The sequence below is a fragment of the Xiphophorus hellerii genome, chromosome 22 (assembly GCF_003331165.1).
Source record: "Xiphophorus hellerii strain 12219 chromosome 22, Xiphophorus_hellerii-4.1, whole genome shotgun sequence".
Lineage (NCBI taxonomy): Eukaryota > Metazoa > Chordata > Actinopteri > Cyprinodontiformes > Poeciliidae > Xiphophorus > Xiphophorus hellerii.
This window is the reverse complement of record NC_045693.1, coordinates 16,853,014-16,872,984: the sequence shown is the minus strand read 5'-3', so window position 1 is coordinate 16,872,984 and position 19,971 is coordinate 16,853,014. Positions and strand designations below refer to the sequence as shown.

General features: G+C 40.3%; 1 protein-coding gene across 3 annotated transcripts in view; it reads right to left on the bottom strand.

The window, feature by feature from the left end:
• The window catches only part of dlg5a (discs, large homolog 5a (Drosophila)), a 43,838-nt gene that overhangs the window by 9,904 nt on the left and 13,963 nt on the right, over window positions 1–19,971 (bottom strand). Inside the window, exons 2-22 of one of the 3 annotated variants that reach the window (XM_032552920.1) lie at window positions 18,530–18,598; window positions 17,452–17,626; window positions 16,876–17,019; window positions 16,081–16,264; window positions 15,084–15,343; window positions 14,658–14,970; window positions 11,634–11,864; window positions 10,733–10,917; window positions 10,450–10,575; window positions 7,808–7,940; window positions 7,590–7,717; window positions 7,336–7,511; window positions 6,915–7,018; window positions 5,626–5,718; window positions 4,433–5,464; window positions 3,875–3,992; window positions 3,646–3,790; window positions 2,604–2,737; window positions 2,392–2,481; window positions 1,927–2,095; window positions 1,440–1,517 (exon numbers count right to left, since the gene is read on the bottom strand). In XM_032552920.1, coding sequence (XP_032408811.1) covers window positions 1,440–1,517; window positions 1,927–2,095; window positions 2,392–2,481; window positions 2,604–2,737; window positions 3,646–3,790; window positions 3,875–3,992; window positions 4,433–5,464; window positions 5,626–5,718; window positions 6,915–7,018; window positions 7,336–7,511; window positions 7,590–7,717; window positions 7,808–7,940; window positions 10,450–10,575; window positions 10,733–10,917; window positions 11,634–11,864; window positions 14,658–14,970; window positions 15,084–15,343; window positions 16,081–16,264; window positions 16,876–17,019; window positions 17,452–17,626; window positions 18,530–18,598 — 4,087 coding nt within the window. The remainder of the gene's footprint in view (window positions 1–1,439; window positions 1,518–1,926; window positions 2,096–2,391; window positions 2,482–2,603; window positions 2,738–3,645; window positions 3,791–3,874; window positions 3,993–4,432; window positions 5,465–5,625; window positions 5,719–6,914; window positions 7,019–7,335; window positions 7,512–7,589; window positions 7,718–7,807; window positions 7,941–10,449; window positions 10,576–10,732; window positions 10,918–11,633; window positions 11,865–14,657; window positions 14,971–15,083; window positions 15,344–16,080; window positions 16,265–16,875; window positions 17,020–17,451; window positions 17,627–18,529; window positions 18,599–19,971) is intronic. The other 2 variants (XM_032552921.1, XM_032552922.1) reach the window with 2 other exon arrangements.

Sequence of the window (19,971 nt, the reverse complement as noted above, 5' to 3'; positions counted from 1 at the left end):
AAATACTTAGGATGATCTAGAAAGGTTCCCAGAGCATCAAAGATCTTCCCTCTTGATGTTTCAAACTTGTGATATATTCAGTATTCTTTAGAACAGAGTATGCCATTATGCGATAATCCCATCCTTAATTTTTGCATGTTTTATAAATACTTTACCTTTGTGTGAACCTATATGCCTGGACACAACAGTCACATCTGTATGTCCCCACTGTGGGATAATAAGAGATATTTCTATTCAATTCTACAAGCAGCAGTAGTGCTGCCCAGTAGACCAAGAACGGTTGCACAAAGTGTAAACAGTTGGGATCTTAATCATTAGGCCTCCACAGATTTAATTTCTTAATGTGGAATTTTTACACAAACTTGATACATTTAATTCAATTCATTTGCATTTTAAAAAATTTTTCAGTAAGAGATTAGGCAACTGTAAAAAAGTTATTCATGTACAAGATCTTTTATTTATTTGCCAACAGATATGCCAAGAACTGTGGTTTTAGACATGTAGGCATTTGTACTTGTACATTTTCTTTTGCTAATACTTGTACAAAGGAGAAAAGAGGCTCTCTAGGCCTATTTGTGAAATTTTGTATGAAACATTCTTTACTAAAAAAAACATCTAAAACAAAACAGTAAAAATCAGGACGATGCAGGGCAGTGGGTCTTGTGGAACGCTACTGAAAAACACAGTTCTGGAGCTACTTTATACCGAGCTTACAGACGAGAGTGGAAGGGTTTAGATCACACTACATAAATGCAAAGTGAGCAGTAAAAACACAGGAAAATGCCCTCATTTAGAGGAGACTTTTATGAACTCTGTGTCTTCATAACAAGGTTGGGCTTGTAACATGCCTTCCAAATTCATAAGCACACAGGAGAAAATGGATTGCAGCCAGAGAATGGGGTAAACAAGAGTGCTGGTGTACGGACAGAGATATGACCCAGAAGCTGGATGTTGAATAATACATTGCATAACATACATACTGCAGACTGAAGGGTGATCTGGCCTAAGGCAAAGACGCACACATGCATACAGCATTATTGGGACATGCACTGAGATTCAAGTGGGTCTTTGGACATGAACGGGGCAATGTGCAAGCACAAAAATAACACTGAACCTTTGAAGTTCACCAAGTGTAGCTAATCTGAGCTTGTGTGTTTTCCTAAGGCACAAATCATACTGCTGCATGCAAAGAAACAGAAATCTCCAAATTAAACCGTTCTCCCGGGGGGGCTGGGTGAAAAACATCACAAAACCTCTTTTTGCATTCCACAAAGTGCACGTAAACTGCAAAAGAGTGTTCTGCTCCTTCGGGATATTCACTTTCCATCCAGCATCTTATCTGCTCTAGAACATGTGAAACACTGTAGAGACTTGTGGGGCAGGGAAGGGTAAGAGTGGTGGCATTCCCTGCTTTGCAGCGTGGATGATCGAGGACAAACCTGAGGCTCCTGAGAGAGGAGAACCTCGGCCTTGCAGCCAGAGGAATCCTTAGAAAAGAGCGATTACGATAAAGAGATCTGGAGGGAGAGGGTTGCAAAGAGGCGGGAGGAAGATAAAGAGGAGAACGGGGAGAGACAGATATCATAGAGAGACAGACACAGTGTCAACGCCAGAGACGTACCGCAACTCCTGTGAAGTTAGTCAACAACAGATCAAATGGTGGATTATGGTGGCACTGTAGCCAGGCAACGCTGTTATACTACATCTGAGAGATGATGCATCACAGTTCAGTTGTTATAACTAAAATCTTTAAAATTTACAGTTTGGATTTCGACATTTTTTGCATCTTCTCCCTTTTTTAAGAGGCAACTCGGATACACTTGACAAACACTTCCAACATTTAAAGAAAGTAATTATGAAGTGAATAAACAACACAAACATGTCGTCCACCTTAAAGCAAGCCATAGGATCCATTAAAATAGATACCTGTCTTTTCTGCGCTCCCCTATTGGCACAGGACTGACTGAGATACGCGGTAACGTGGAAATGGAGCCTTGTGATTGGCTGCTGGCAAACGAGGAAGTCTCCAGGTTGAGTGGCGACTGCGGAGGGGTGATGAGGCTGGGACTGCTGCACTCGGAGTGTGACAGAGAGCCTAGATTCATGAAAAGAGGAGCAGAAAGGGAGACAATGAAGGTCTACAATTATAATTAATTTGGAGGTTTATAAAAATCAGTGATTTAATTGTAAGATAAAAATGATTCCGCTTTATTCCACTCAAGCAACCTTTAATTTGTGGTGAGGATCTTCATTTTAGTGCTTATTTATACACATTGAAAGTACCAATTCCTGTTCATTAATCCTATAATATTAATAACCTTATTTTAATTTTAATCACAGTCTGAAAGAATTAAGTGAGGATTATGCTGTTTGCATCTGAAAGTACCTTACCTCTGTCTGAGCCCAGCATGGAGCGGGGGTAACGGGGAGTTGAGGGGATTTTGATCCTCTCTGTGCGGTACTGGACGTTACTGGAAGAACCTGGAGATAATAACACGTACAACTGAAAACCTTTGTCACAACATCCAGAAGGACAAAGGGAAAAGGAGGTAAAAACCCTTCATATGCGTTTGTTTGTGTGCATGTGTGGGTGTCAGACTGACCGAGCCGTGCGCTGGAGGGCAGTGAGTTTGTACCGTGTGACGCTCTGCTGCTGCGTGATGAGGACGTTTCAGAGTAATCGCTGGTGCGCTTCTGCTGGCTCAGGTCCAAGCTCAGGCGACCCTGGTGTTGGGGGCTGCACAGACACACAAAGTTAGAATTGTGCATAAAATATGCCCTCTAAAAAACAAGTGTGCGCTTTTTTTTTGTTTTTAGATTAATCAATCGGCTGACTTACCCACACACAAAAAAAAAACCCAAATATTAAGACATAGAGGACATTTTAATTAGCCAGTTTGGCCATTGGGAACAGAATAATTGGAATCAGTAATTCTATTGGTGTAGAGCTACTGGTTGTAACTCTAAACCAGTAGAATTACAACCTACTTATGTTCTTTAAGGGTCCATAAGGAGCAGAACACTAAAAGTTGTGTAGCAAGACCGCAATGCAAATTTCAAACGGTCTCACAAACGATGACAGCAATAACTGAAGGCATCCTAACTAATGACCATTATGATTCTGCCCGCAACTAGATGACTAATCTAATTAGAAAACATAAAAGAGAAACTCAATGGTCAAACTAGCATTTGTCTTGTGGATAATTAATAAAGTTACTCTGTATTAAACTGCGTTTAAAAAGCACACACATCGACAGTGAAAGAACTGCAAAACGTAGGAGAAAAGAATGAAACAACTATTGAATATACTGACATCAATGTTTTAATTTTTTCTGTACGAATAGTTGAAGATTTCCAAATAAAACCAACAGTAATCATGGTTTTAGTCTTTGAATTAAAATTGCTCAGGTCACCTTTGCAGTGGCATTAGCAGTAGCATAAATAATATTCATAAAAATTAAGTGATATTGGTCACCACATGAAATGTAGGGGGCTTATCAGAAAAATGTGAAAGAGCGGTGGGCCTTAGTTTGAACCTTGTGAAACACCAGTGAGGTTTTATTTCTGCCTACTGAAGTATAATAATGTTTAAAAGTCTAGATTTGACTAAGAAATTAAAGATGATGGTGGTAAATTGAAGCTAACCTGGTGTGGGTGTGCTGGTGACATATCTGAGATGCTACAGATGGACAGTTGCTAGTATGAACGCGGTGACTGCGCACAGTATATACAGGATTCCTCATCACAGCCGTCACAGCAGGGCAAGGAGACAGTCCACGATGGGCTGAATCTGGTGAGACACACGCACATGGCAGGATGTTAAAGAAAATGTCATCGAACATTCTGGCAACAATTAAGCATGCAAGCAGCTCACTAGGAGGTAGGGAGCCATTGTAGACTGCAGGTATCAAGCCGACACTGTGGCGATTTGAGGGGCCGGGGGAGTGCAGTATGTCCCTGGACTCTGGTGAATGTTCATCGTTGGAGTAGCCCTGTGGAGAATCAGAGACAAATATGTCTAGGAAAGCATTTATGACTCTTTATTGGAAGCGTCCAATGAGAAAAATGACAGCAAGAACATCCTACAAAATAAAATGAATGTGTTGTGTTCAGGGGCCTGGAGATGTAACTGAGGAGGGTTGCTTAAAATCCAAGCTCTGACCCAGTATTTTTCCACATTTAGCTCCAGCCATCATCCAGTCAACTATGACCAACTTCCCTGTTCCTTCTAAAAACAAGCATCCCCACAGAATGACCCTGCCACCTCCGTATTTTCATCATTTTCCTACATTTTCCAACACAACCCTGCTCTGTGTTGGTCTATCACAATAAATCCTAACAAAATGCACTGAAGTTTGTGGCTGAAATGTAAAAAAGCTTAAAGGGGTATTGACACTTTTATGGACTCCATATTCATGTGTAATCTACTTACCTGGAAGGGGGGATGAGTGATCTTTGGGGTCCGACGTCGAAGTGCAGGGGCAGATTTAGGACGAGGCCTCTTTACCTCTGGCTCCTCCATTCTGGTGCGCCCAATGTCCTCATCGCATGACTTTCTTGAAGTCAGGACCTTTCCTTCCAGGAAGTAGTGGTTGCCATTCCTGTCTCTTTCTCGCTCACTCCTTTCTCTGCTCTCTCCTGCTGCCATGGAGGTGGTAGCCTCCCCTTTGCCGTCGGAGGTGATCGTGCAGTCTGAGGCGGAGCTGCTTTGATGTTTGTGTTTGAATTTAAAAGAGTCACTGCGGGTGGGAGGGGTAGGAGGAGTTGGAGTAGGGGTAGAAGAGGATGAGAGAGATTCTGTCTTTGAAGACTGTGGGGAGTGTGAAGCTACAGCTGCAATCTGATTGGCTGCCAAGTACTCCAGCTTGGAAGAGGGAGTCTCGGGGCGTTTGAAAGTGTCTGGGTCAAAGATTGACTTCCTCTGCTTGGGTGATTTATAGATGGAGAGTTGGGTGGCTGCTGAGATCTGACTAGCGTTGTCTGGAACAACCGACATACCTCCAACCATCATCTTGGGCCATGTGCCGCCACTGTGCTTCTTCTCCAGGGCAGTCTCCATACCAATGCATTCGGAGTGGGAAATGGGCTCAAACGGCAAGGAGGAAGGCGCCTTCGTATACGAACAGCACTCCTGAAACGCGCTGGGTCCGTAGCGACCGGTTCCCAGGTCGGCCAGAGGTCGCAGACTAGTGGCGTGGAGGGAAACGCTGGAGAACGGTTTGCTCACATCGCCATAAATCTCATCAGGCTCCCCTCTGACCTTCCTCCTCTCCCCAGAGATACTACCAGAGCTGGCGCTTCCACCATCAGGGCAGAAGATGTCGGTCTGCGTCGAGCTGTTGTGTTTCAGGTTGCGGCTGTTTCTGGAGTGGAGCTCAGACAACAGAATGCGTCCGTTGGACTTCTCGGATGAATCACGCAGGCTCTCGAAGATGTTCTGGCCTGATGTGCTGTGAGGGAAAAACTATGGGAAAACAAAGGAATGAAGCAAAAAATAGATTTATTTAAAAAAAACTGATAGATTTATAAACAACTAAGAGATATACCTTCTGTTACTAAAGTTTCTCAACTATTTAGGGCACACAGAGCTGGAGAGTTCAGGAAGAGATATTAGAACAAGCTCACCTTCATAAGGGAGAGGCTCAGCGAGTCCCTGCAGCTCCGCAACAGAGCCTCACACTCCGTCACAGATTTGTTATCAAGAGCAATTCCATTAATCTGCACAAAGACACAGTGAAAATAAGGACAGGTCACATAGGACTAAAAAGCAATGAAAGTGACTCTTCTAAAATCCCATAGGTGTTTACGAGTGCGTCTTTGGTATCAATATTCTTAAAAGAGGTGCAAAACTACAACACATTCAGGAGAGAGGATCAGTAGCTTGAAATGTGTCTTGCACTCTTACAATGGGAAAACTACAAGGAATCTAGGTCAGCACATTTTAGTTTGCAGTAAATTCAAACAGATTTCCACCATAAAAGATTCAACTTGAGCACTATCTTATGAAACTGAGAAAATCTGACATTTATATGCACATAACAGACCCTACTGTTGAAAATGATTACATATTTTTGTTTCACTTCATCATTCTTGAGTGTTTTGAAAACAATTATCCAGACTAATACTGTCTGGAGCTAATGTAGCAAATAATATATTATTTAAAGCTCTAATGGGAAAAAAATGGACATGAATATTATGCTGTGCAGCATGTTTTGTCCTAACTTTATGCATGTCAATCACATTACTTTAAGAGTTTATGATGACACCTGTATAATTGTGTTCAAAACACATAAGAATGCTGAACTGACACAAAAATGTGTAATCATTTTCACTAGCAGGATCTATTACGTGCATATAAACTTGGGGTGCACCAATATATCAGCTAGCCAATAAATCAGCCCCTGATTTCCTTAGCTGGAGAAAAGTCAGGCGAGTCCAGCAAGTTGTCTGGAATCTCATCAAAAATGACTTTAAATTGGAGGAGCAGTATAATGGAACATTTTGTGTTTTTTGTAATCAGCTCACTTAACAAAAGGTTGATTAAGTATGGACAGTAAAGCTCAAATGTTTAAGTTTAATGAACAGAGAAACTAAATCTTCTCTTTCTGACAGATTAACATTACAGACATCCTTACTACTCGTTACCAATTTGTTCAGTGGGAGTTCGCTGCTGTATCTGCAGAGAAAGAGAGTCTTTCAATCAATCTCTTCTTCCAAGGATTTAAGAGAAGGGATGAAAGTTCTGGATACAACTAAATCCCACCTAGCATGTCAATTCTGGATTGGATTGAGGTTTGGATTACTGAGTTAAAGGAATCTGTGCTTACTCCAAAGCAATAAATGTTGAGTAAAAATTTGCTAACATAAAAACCCCCCAAAAAGAAGTGATTTCAAGGTGTCTAAAGATTACTCACAGCAATAAGTCTGTCTCCCACAGTGAGCGAGCCCTCTCTGGCTGCGGGACTTCCCAGGGTGATGGCAGTGACAAACACCCCACTTTCCAAACTAATACCACTGTCTGAAACACAAAGAAGAAAATCAAATGGCTACAGGGGGAAATAAAATTCACGACGACAACTATACAGACAAAATAGCAGATTTTAAATTTTAAAAATTCAAAACTTTCACCGGGTCCTGTAGCAGAATAATAGTACATAAATGATTCAAACACAACATGAATCTGAAGAGATAAAAGAAAGGACCCCAGGACTAGATGAGCTAGAAAGATTTTACAAACCGTAACAGTGAAATATCCTTCTCACTCTGTCTGTTTCAACCCTGTAAGAAGACAACTCCTCCTATCATTTCTGTGTGTGTTATTAAAGTGTAATGTACCTTTATGTCCCATTAGGTTGATGTGAACAGGGGTGACCAGCCTTCCTCCCAGAGACTTCCTTCTTCGTACCACCATGTTGATCAATCCGCCTCCATTAACCACAGCCTTCACCACCTGTTTTCTGTCCTTATTGGTCAAGTCGATGTCATTAATCTTCAACAACCAATCGTTCACTCTGGAGTCCAAAGAGAAGAAATGATGATGAATTTAACAGACGTCTATCAACAACAATGTTTATTAAGTAGGTTCATACCTTAGCCTTCCATCAGCAACACTTCCTTTATCCACCCTTGTAACAAATATTCCACAGTCTCCAGGTAGATAGGGATCATTTACGCCCTCGGCAATGTCAAACCCAAGAGCCTTCAAGTCCATGTCCTCCTATTAGGGCAATGATATGCAGGTCAGTCAACTTATTTCTCATTACATTCGATTTGCTGTTCCCGATTTCAACTTCAGCCTCAGTCTTACCCTGTCTTTCTCAAACTCCACCACCTCCGTCTCCCATTCCAGGGAGTCCGTGTCAATGGCAGAGTCGTGAGAGCTGTGTGCCATTAGCTGACAGAACCGGGCCTCCTTCTCCAGCTGGCTCTCCATCTTTTCCCTTAACACAGAGCAGCAGGGTCAAAGGTCAGTCACCAACACATTTAATCCGACTGAACCACATTTTTTAAATCAATACTTTTTCCTTTATCTGCCTTTGTAATTCTACACATTCTGTAGAATGTAGAAATCACAAACTTCAATGTATTGCTATTGGCACTTTATATGGTTTACTGGTTTTTGTATTTGTTTTTAACAGATGCAAATCTCAAATCTGGGCATAGATTTGACTCGCAATACATCACTTTGGAGAACCACCTTCCTGTAAAACCACATCTGCAAGTCTTTTGGTATTTTTCACCACCAGTTTTGTGAATCAAAAGATTGAAGATTGTCAGAAAGATTCTCTGTGAACATGATTTTTCAAATCCAGCAACAAATTATTAACTGGATTTGGGTCAGAACTTTGATTGGTCCATTCTACCAGTCGAATGGACTGGTAGAATGGCCATTTGCCTTGGAATAGTTTATACCAAGGCAAATGACTTGGTATAAGTCAGCAAATGATTTATATCAAGTTGTTGGTATAAGTCATTTACCAAGTCATTTGCCTTGGTATAAACTATTCCACTGTAATTTTTTGCTACATGATTAAGGTTGCTATATTCTGTCTCATGCATTTTATCAACATTGGCATCTTTATTGCCACTCTGCCATAAAAGCAATATTTGTAGCGTGGAAGAAATGTCTTTGCCTTGTGGACAGATTCTCCTGCCTGCTCCTCCAGAGTCTCAGCTGGTCCTTTGATTAATGTTCTCCTGGCCTGAGCAGTCAGTTTTGATGTATATTGAACAAAAGCTTTGGATATTGTTTTATAATGTAACCTTGTTTCAAACGTTTCCACAACATTCTCCCTGAACTGTCTGCTGTGTTCATTGGTCTTTGTGATGCTGATTAGTCAATCAATCGATCGATCACATTTATTTGTATTGCACATTTCAGCAACAAGGCAGTTCAAAGTGCTTCACATAAAAACACAAACATAAAAAGTCAATAAAACAACATACAGTCAACAATTGACAAACCAGTGACAAACATTACATTTTGACGAGTGCCATCATCAAAATCAATACAAATTGAATATATTGGTCAATGTTCCATTTCTTATGGTTCAAAAGCAACTGTAAGCAGATGGGTTTTTAGCCTTTATTTAGAGAAACTCAGTGTTTCAGCTGTTTTACAGTTTTCTGGAAGTTTGTTCCAGATTTGTGGTGCATAGAAGCTGAATGCTGCTTCTCCATGTTTCGTTCTGGGGATTCATTTCTCACAAACTTTGAAGATTCACAGAACAGCTGCAGTGAGACGAAATAACAGAGCTGAACGCTGTTTACTAAACAAGAAACATTTTAGGGCAGCTGGACTTCATTTAGCACCTAGTTTACATACTTTAGATCATGATTAGATTATTTTTTCTTCTTATGCCCTTTCCTTTTGTTAGTTATTTTGTTTGTATTTCCTTTTAATTCATGTAAAGCACTTTGTATTGCCTTGTTGCTAAAATGTGCTATTTAAATAAAAGTGCCTTTACCTGTACCTTTAGGGTCACTATTAGAAGGGACTAAATACAAATTTTTTAATTATAGGATTTCTATTTGCAGAACATTTCGAAAACAGCGGATCACTTTCCTTCTCTTTCACTGTTATGAGCTACTTCATGACAGGCTAACCATTTAAATTCTAAACAAATTAAATTCAAGTTAGTGGTTGTAATATGAAATGTTTTTTTAATTGAAAGATACAAATACTTGTGAGGTACCACAGTAAATATTATCACAATTCAAAGTTCTTAAAATAGAGCTCAGAGTTTATTTTAAGACATTGGATGTCTTTATAAAAACTTTACTGCTTTGCGGATTGGGGAATATAAACTATATTTAAAGCAGAAAAAAACTAAAAGCAAACTGGACTTGTCAGCAAGATGTATGAGGTCCTATTAAGGCCTGCCTACAAAGCAACAATGACATTCAAAGCCCAGAGGTACATGTCCTTTAAGGAGGATAAAGAGGGAATGTTTTTACCAAGTTACTGCATGAGCTGAAAATACAGGAGAAGCAACTGATTTTAAGGCTTGAAAGAGAAAACAGGCCACATAGGGTCTTGATGAAACCCAAATTGTAGTCAGGTAGCAGATTCAACTTTATGCAAAACTTAAATTCAAGCCTTAAAAATCAACAGCTCTTCATTCAAAGCTTTGACTTAGAAATGCCTGTCATGTGCACTTTCACCAGCAGATGGAGCCTTTGCATGCAGCATAGAATAACGCAAACAGAATTAGAGACTGTGTGATCTAAAATGTTTACATGTGCTTAAAACACTAATGCTTTCTGGGATAAAATGTTAATCTGTGTAAATGGAAATGAGGCCAAAAAAAAAATAATCACCACCAAGCTCCACATTGGTTCAGTATAAGAGGCATAGGGGAGATGAAATGCAGATAAGGAGTGGAAATGTGCACAATTACTCTGAACAATAAAAAAGTATAATTTAAAAAAACTTGAGAGGGAACTCACTTTAATTCTTTGAGTTCTCGCAGCGCATCGTTCTTCTGTTTCCTCATATCGTCCAAATTACGCAAGGCGTCGGCCAGGTCGCTGACGGCCCGGTCCCTTTCTCGCCGCAAGTTATCACACAGAGTTCTGAGGAGAGAGAGAGAACAGATGGTGGCAGGATGCAAAGGAATATGTGCAAATAAGTATAATGTAATGAGTATGAAAACCTCACTGATAGTGTCTTATGTTTAAAATTAAATAAATAAAAAAAGGTTTGAAAGTACACACAGACACACACACTGACCTTATGCTCTCCCTCTCTGCCACTATTTTGTCCCTCTCTTGGAAGGCCCAGTCCCTTCGACATTTGGCCACCTCTGCTTCCTGTGTGGCCTCCTTCAGTTCCTGGGACATGGCTTCATACTGCTTCCTCAGCATCTCTATCTCCTTATTGGCTCGTTCCATGTCCAGGGTAGCGGAGTCTTGTTTCTGAGAACATAGATTACAAAAAATAAATAAATAATGATTTCAATAATGTCAAAGTTTGTATGCATATCAAATACTTAAATGTGTAGTGAAAAATTATTAGCCAAAAACAAGAGAGGCAGAGTTTTAAGTCAAGAAGACATGTTGACAAGTCTTACTGAATATAAACCTTGAATTTTCTTCTTTATTTTTTAATTATACAACAAATAACTAAGTAAATTATTACTTTACTTAGTTATGTGTGACTCATAAATGTGAGTCATAAATGTGACTCATAAATGGCCACATTTATGAGTATGATGTTCTACTGAAATTATCCTGGGCTTCATGTTAATGATTTGAGGAATTGCTACTTAATTTCTAGAAATTGTCAAACATGTTAACATATGTGGACGCCACACACAGATTCCCATGAGATCTACAAGTTTTACAATCATTTCCAGGACTGACTGCAATTGTAAACTTTCCTGTACAGAAAAATTACAGTGTTTTAAGTTGTCAAACTTTTCCTATACAAATTCCAGTTCAGGACTTTATAAGTGAGGTTCAGTTAAAAGGTTATAAGTGGTGTGAAGAGCAACTATATAAATACTATGTTACGCTATAACACTTTACATGCTCCTGTTTTATTGGTGGTGCATCGCCTCCTACATACAAAAACAGAATCAAATAAACAGATGCCTTTGAGAGACTTTAAGAGCAGCAGAATGAGTGATTACTTGTCTGGCCTGGTAGTATTCTCGAAGCAGTTGATCCCGTTGAATGATGGCCTCGGTCCTCTCCTTGCGAGCCACGTCCCTCTCCTCCCGGACCATCTCGATGTCCTTGCAGGCCTGGCTCAGCTCCTTCTGGGCTTCTGCTTTGTCCTTCACTTCGTCGCAGTACTTCTCCAGCAGCTCGTTCCGCTCGCAGATGGCCCTGTCCCGGTCCACCAGTGACGAGTTCAGCTCCTTTACCAAAACAAAGGTGGTCAAAATTACTTCCACTGAAACTGCAGTTTACACAAACCAAATGCACCTAGCAGAAGACACTTTACACAATGCTGCTTATGATTTTTTTTTTTATGTTTTGAGAATGGTCATGTTAACTACTCTGGAACATGAGTGGAATAAAATTACACTGAAACTACATTTACAATCTAATGTAGGTATTGAATGTTGTTGACTAATAATATTCAATGTCAACACATTTGACTGTTCTTAAATAAACATTGGATAAACCAACACCATTATATTGCATTTGGACTATAATCTTAAACAAATATTGGTTTAGTTTATAAAAAAATGTAGACTGCTATATTTCTAATTAACCAAATTGATCTTTTCTACTTGCAGGATTCTCTGCTAAGAGAATGTGACAAACAAGGGTTAGAAACTTGACCTGTTGTCAAGCTCCTCAATAAAAATATTACACACTATGCACTATCAAAATTATGAATTCAGTCAAAGAGTACTATCATTTTGTCAGGCTGCAAATTGTAGATTTCATAAGGATTAAAATATTGTGGCAGCAGAAGATATGCCACACCAAACAGCCCTTTATATGTTCAAGTCCACACAGCCAGAAGCAGAGGGAATCACAACCACTGTGAAAATACGCAGTCGTTTTGAGCAGGATTAACGTCCAGGTTTGCTCATTTTGCTTCATAGTGTAATTCATCCATTTGTTTTTATGTATGGGTTCCATCCCACTGTGTCTCCAATGACAACGTCAGATTTCTGCAGATCTGCATCTAATTTTCTGTGGCTTTCTTGTGAAGCCTGTAATGTAAGAACTTCACAGTATGTGGTAATCTAAATTTAGCACTGTTTTCCTTGTAGATTTGCTGGTAAGATGACAATTAAACACCACCACAGCTAAAATGGCTCATAGTCAGAGCCCTGTTTAATTTTAATTGGAGATGCAGCAATCAGGCTTTTACTGGTCAACACATACAGTATGTAGTGCTCTCAAGCACCTAATTGTCAGATTGAGATTTTGATTACTCTCAGAATTATAACACCATTTTTTTTGCATTTATTATTTTAATCTAACAATTAGATGCTGTTGACCATGAAAAACATGCAGCAGCTTTTTAATGAGTTTGAATCCAACAGCAAATGAGGGGATTGCAAGATTATCCCCATGCGCCTAACCTTTATCCAATTTCTACTCTACTCAGAAAAGTCGCATCATAGTACATAATATTGGTGATGCATTTATAGATCAAAAAAAGTGGAAGCTTCAATCCTTTTAATGCACATGACAAAAGACATTTTTAGTATCTGACCTGCCCCACCCAACCAAAATTATTTTGTCCAGTACCTGACTGACTGACGCATCCCTTATATTTACTAATAATGTGATGCTAATCTGCTTCTCATCAGACATGCAGACTAAAAACGGTGCTCACTCAGCCAGTGAGAGGGTAGAAAGCAGCGAGGGTCGTGTTTACATAACAGCACTACAGTAAAACTTGTGGGTAAAAGGGATGAAAATAAAGTGTAGACTGGGTCTGGGTGATAAATGTCTGTCAGATGCACAAAAACACAGCAATTCATGTCTGATGTAGCATCTGCACTCCAAATACAACCCCACCAAACAAGGAAATATTTCACACTCCTATTCAATCTGTTTATCTGGCTCACAACCCCTTTTTGCTAAGCAATATATATCTACTTGAAGATACAGTAGCTGAATGTTATACACAACATTTTTATATTACAAATAAGTATCATAAAAATGTACTTACTCTATACATAAAATTTTTATTATAGAGTACTGCAACTATTTTTATACATTTTGAACTTTTTCATGATTTTCTTTCATGTTACAGTGTGCAACATTTAATGTGTTTTAATTTGATAAACTACGACAAAGAGGCACAAGACTGTAATAAGGAACGAAAAGAGTATATGATGTATATATTTTTTAACAAATAATCTGAAAAATGTGCTCTGCGTGTGTGTTCAGCACCCTTTCCCCGTAGACTCAATAAACAAATCTACCAAATTACAGCTGGAAGTCTTTTGGGGTAGGTCTAAAACAGCTTTGCACATATAGAGGTAAAATCATCGATCCGTCCTTCTTTGCAAAATAGCTTAAGTTTTTAAATTGGATTTGGGTCTAGACTTTGACTAGGTCACTCTAGGAGAAGGATTATGCTTTGAACTAAAATATTTAATTGTTTGTTTTGTGGTGATTGTTCTGCAGATGTTTATCGCTGGTATCCCATCACAGTGTAGATTAAAAAGTTCAGTCTGACCACTTTCACATATTTCCTGTGTTCCCTGCATGGCTTTCTGCTGGCCACTTTTCAATAAAAATGTCAGATTTGTGCAGTGCAACACCAATACATGTCCTGCCCATAGGTTTTTGTCACCTGAACTTTGGATTTCTGCCCCTCATCTGGAATTATGTGCAGGGGTATCAGAGTAAAAGGGGCTTTAAATACCAAATGTCATTTTCCTTCTACTTTACAAGTTCTTACTACTTTGAGATGGTCCATCACATAATATCAAAATGAAATGCAATAAATAAGTAAAGATATATCATAAGAAATTTGTAAAATTCAAGGTACATAAATATTTTTGCAAGGCACTGTATGTAATATTAATATGTAAAAGTATGATTTTAATTGGATATTGTCCAAAATACTCAATCTGTACTTGTAAACTACAGCATCTTTCTTGGAAAATGACTCTTCTTTATGAGAAACTATTTTTTAGGCAAAACAGCTTATGCAAAATAAATGAGTCTCTCACCTGTCTGAGTGCTTCCAACTCCTCACTAGCCACTACCCGCTCTGAAGAAGTGTTCTTCAGTCGTGCTTCAGCCGCCTCCAATTCCGTCTGCAGCTTATCCAGCTCTTTGATCACCTGGTCCCTCTCACTCATGATGAGGCGGTACTCATTGAAGACGGAATCCCTCTCCTCCTTGTACTTCTCGCAGTCCTTGGAAGCCTTCAGCTGCAGGTTTTTGTAGCGCGTCACCTCCGACTGCAGTCGCTCCATCTCCCTCTGCAGCTCCTTGTTTTGAGCCGACGACTTGTTCAGCTCCTGCTGCACTGAATCAAACCTGCGAACCAAAGGGTCACGGTAAGAATCAGCTCAGAGTTTCACCACCAACTCCTGAGAGGTTTTGATTAAATCATGGTGGGATTTCAACTTCGCCTCAGTTTGTGCTTTCACCTCCTCATCGACGTGGAGAACTGCTGCTGGTAGTGCATGGCCGAGTCTCGCTGTTTTAGCAAAGCATCCATCTGCTTCTGCAGCCGGCGGTTCTCCTCCTCCGCCTGCTCCAGACGACTCAGGTCAGTGTTGTGGTTGGCCACCTTCTCGCCGTAGCGCTTGCTGAGGGCGTCATAGTCCTTCTTCATGCCCTCCAGTTTGTCCATCGCAGTGTCGTACAACTGATTCAACACCTCCGACGAGCCTTTCTCCCTCATCACCTGGACAGGACAGCACATGTAAAACAGTAAACTATTGTCTTGCTATTGCTGTGCACCACGTTAGCAGCAGATGGCATCAATATGCAGAGAGGTTTCTATTTACAATCAAATAAAATATGATTTATAAAATTAAGCAGACTCATTGACCTGCACTTGTGTTCTTGACTAAATCTTAACAACTTAAACTGATTATGTACAGCGTTTGTCCTTCAGACTCAAGTCATTCTCAATAAGACTCTCTCTCTTTCTCCTGACAGTTTTGCTGATCCAGTCTTCCCGATTCCTGAGAGATCTGCTGTCACCCTAGGGCTGGATTGACCTCGGCTAAGCAACATATACTAGATATACTGTGAACTTGTAGCAACACGGTTTAGATCAGAATGCCCTTCGCCGAGGCCAAGCCCTTTTCTTCTGTGTTTGCCCTTTTCAGAAATGCTCTGCATGCATCTCCCTCCTCTTTCCTGCCCTGTTTAGAACTGCAGCAGCGTACCCATGGGGGCTGTGTAAGAGAAATTTACAGTAATACAATAAGGGTCGCAATTCCCTTGGAACAAACTGTTCACTGCATAGAACATAAAAGGGTAGATTTCTATAATTTAAAAAAGAAAAGAAAAAAACCTGAAACCGTTTCTTTCAGCACAGAAACAAATGTTAATTGAATTGTGTGTCATATTCACAAAACGGCATCTGAGCAGCTTCATCATTCACTCAGTGATGTGTTTGTGTCGCAGCTGTACCTGCTGTTGTTGCAGCCGAAGGTCTGCCAACTCCTTCTGGTCTTGACTGTGAAGTCGTTTGAGCTCCTCGCAGTTCTGTTTCAGGTGGTTGTGTTCTCGGACAAGTTGGGCGTTCTCCCTCCTGACCGTTTCCATCTCCTCCTTCAGCTGAGCCTGGTCGCCCAGGACGCGGCTGTGCAGCATGCTGGGGGAAAAGATGAGCAGGAATATATCTGAACTGTTGCAGTCACAACACTAAAGCAGTTACAGGGACAGATTTTAATGGGATTTTCTGAATATGGCGACACAGTAAAGACCCAAATACTTCCTCGTGCTTTTCCAAAAGGTTAAAAATTCCTGTTTCAGTATAAGCTAAAAGCCAGAATTTTCCATATTTCAAAATATTCCAACTCTCAAGCAGGTAGCACATGATCAGAATCGTGGCCTCGGTTCCCAAGCTGTTATGCTGAACGATTCAATCTCATAAATGCCTTCATTTTCAAGCTTTTAAAAAGCGTGCAGGATTTCTGTACAGCCAGAGCTGTTAGTGTGAAAGCTGGCTGTAGCTACAAGGGAAGCTCTTTCAATTAGGTTAATGGAAGCACCATGCCAGCATTTGGTACAAATGTTGTAAAACAGTGCAGTAAAACTTTATTATTCCTAGCAGGTGGCTTGTGACAGAATGTTCAACCTACATTTTTCAGAAACGAGCAGAGTGGCACAGACACCACTCCTGGCTAATCTAAGCATATTGCCGTATACTGCCTTCATTATCAATGTGGAGATGAAAACAGGTGTTACTGGAGGGATGCTTACTGGTAGAAGTCGGCTTCCTTCACGGCCTCCTCACACCTCTTCAGTGTTTTGGTATGCTGGTTCTGAAGAGACTGTAGGTCTCCCATGGCCCTCATGCACTGGCTTTTCAGGCGCTCGTAGTCATGGCTGGGTTTGGGATTTGGCCTATAAAAGAAAAGCAGCAAGCAGTCAGAATTCTACCCCATATTGTTTAATAGCTCTAGAAGATGTGAAAAGGCTGAGATTTTCATTGTACTGAAGAATTTAATAAGAGGAAATGTCTCTAGCAAACAAAAAAAAAAAAAGATATGTAAGCAATGATCTCTTCTATAGCATATTGAAAAGCCTAAAGACTAAAGCTCATTCAGCTCAAGGACAAATACTCAGTGTTTGTAGAGTCAACATTATTTAAAAGTGCAGAGAATTAGCAGATGAAAAGACAGCAGAAAGAACTGATGACACTGTAATCCCAGTGACTTTGCCTTCCTGGATAAACAAACGTTACTGATCAAGCTATGCTGCTCCCAGGAACATATCACAAGTCAAAAAAAAAATGCCTTAAATGTTCAAGAACAACGGTTCAGTCCAGGTTTGTACCTGCAGTCATCGAAGGTGGTCCCAGGCGATGCCAACGCCAGACGCTTCCGAAGCTCATCCCGCTCCCTGGTCACCTGGCGGAGCTGCAGGAGGATGGTGTCCAGGTTGTCGCCGGCTTGACGGTTGTCGTTAATGGCTGGGGGAGGGGAGGACGCTTCACCGTTTACAGGGGAACCTGTAACAATGAGCCCATTAGAGTCACTTATGACATACAGCAAAACTATTTAGCATATTAACTGATTAACTGAATAACAAATGGCTATGAGAAATATTGAATATTGTGATAATTTCAAATATGTAACTTTTACTACACAGCCTGTCTTTTCCCAACTTTCATGATCAGAATTGCTGTTCTGATCATGAAAGTTACATTTTGTTTAACTCAAAATTTTTAATTACTAGAAAAATGATGAAAGTAAGAAAGACGAGACAAGTTTAGGATGATCCACTCTATCTAGTAACACAGTATTAAGATTATTAAATGGTTTATTTGAGCACTTCTATCAACAAACAACTGACAGAAAGAACTGAAATTTGGATTTTATTTATTGGAGCCATTTTTTCAGTTTTAACTCTGATACAATTCTTCAGGCCACTACATAGATTGTAGTACTTTTCCACTTCAGTAAAGCATTTATGCTTAATTATTGTAAATCTTTGTTGAGTAGTCAGATCAGGAAGATAATTTCAGAGTCACATTCAGGATTGCTTTCTTCAAAAGAACACCCCTGGCAGGAAGTCTGGGGATTATGTGCATCTTTGAGTCAACTTTTGGATCTTTCTTGGGTTTATGTAACAGCTGAGTCACTTGGACCTCTGTCAGAAACAGGGAGAGGCAGACATGGCAAACCTCCTTAGAAAATAGGGAAGAATTGGTAGAGTGTTTTTTGCACACATTGTGGGCTTTAAAAGGACAAATAAATCCAACTTCCTGTCCTTTAAATCAGGCATTTATAAACACATTCCTTCATTTTCCTGGATATACTTCAGCATTGTTTTGGCCCATTTTGGATTCCAATCTCACCCACCCACTCTTATACAAAAATGTGCAGCAGAAGTCTTTCATAATTATACATACCAACGCTACTGAGAGAACTGCTGCTTTCCGAGTCTGATGGCATGGTGGACAGGACGCTGTAGGTGGAACCTGCCAGGACAGGAGAGCCATTCAGACGCACAGCATGAACAGAATGATAAACCCATAGTACAGTGTGATGAGAAATTAATAATATATACTCAGCTCTTTATTTAATGCACAGTCGTGTGATAAATATGGAGCCGTGTTTGTACTTCACTTCTTCTCACTGGCTCTATATTAAGTTTACTACAGTAAATTGAATTAATCCATTTTTCTTTCAGCAGCCAAGTTAGAAATCTGACTTTTATACTTGTTATATCCTATGCGTTGCATTTAATAAACCTTCGCCAGATCAATGGAGAACTTGATAGAATTTTTCCATTTGTTTTCAGAGATCAGATCCAAGCTGAGTTTGAGGTGTGCTTTTTGAACTTCCAGGCCGGTTTCTGTGGGCCTCCTCAGAGTGTTACAGAATAATAACACGAAGAACAGATGTGTGCAAGATGTACTATATTTTAATGGTGCATCTTGAGCAAAAGCATACCACATATATTTTATGGAACCGTCGGGAAACTGTGTCATCCTGTGAAAACAGGGCATAGCGTGGCCAGCTTGGCTCTGAAATGCTCCACTGCCAACACTGCAGTCAAAAACCCAGAGAAGCTCAACTGAATGCAGGCATTACAAACTACGCTTCATGTAAATCCAGGTGGAAACAAAGACACACACCAATTCATATAATCTGGACATTTTTTATTCTAACCACAATAATCTTGTGGTTAGCTCAGAATCCAGGAACTTGATTGTGTATAAAAAATAAAAATCGGGATTTAAAAGAGAGCTGAAATGGTGGCCAGCCTCATCAGTGGCAGTGAAGTCGCAGTTTGACAGCAGCAGTTCTTGACTTCTACTTATGCCCTTGCTTCCCACTGGCTTTAGCTGCAGCTCTCCTGTGTGACGAGGCCAAGCCTAATTAACTATGAGCTCTGTGCGACTGAGCCACTCCATCTTAGGGCTGGCAGACGGCGGAAAGGAGAGGAGAAACACAAAGTGGGCATGGGCAAGTAGAGGATGGATGAAAAGAGATAGCCTAAGTAAGTCACAGAAAAGATAAGAAAGAAGTGTATATTGGAGGGGGAGGGGAGGGCGGGGAAAGAGAGAAGAAAAGCGCAAAGGCTTTTAATATGTTCTGACATTCCCCGTCTGACGCTCAACCCTCCTGCTCTGCAAAATGCTTCCAGCACACAGCTTTGATTGCATATTGTTCCACCAGACATGATGAGAAGTGCTGTGGAGTTGCACAGCAGTAACTCTCTACAATCAGCACATCGATGCAAAAAGCGGTTCCTTTTTGCTTGTTGCTTTTCAATGTCTTTGGTGGCTTTCCAATGCAATATTTGACTTCTTGAACCCAGTATGTGACTGACGATGTCTCACAAAAA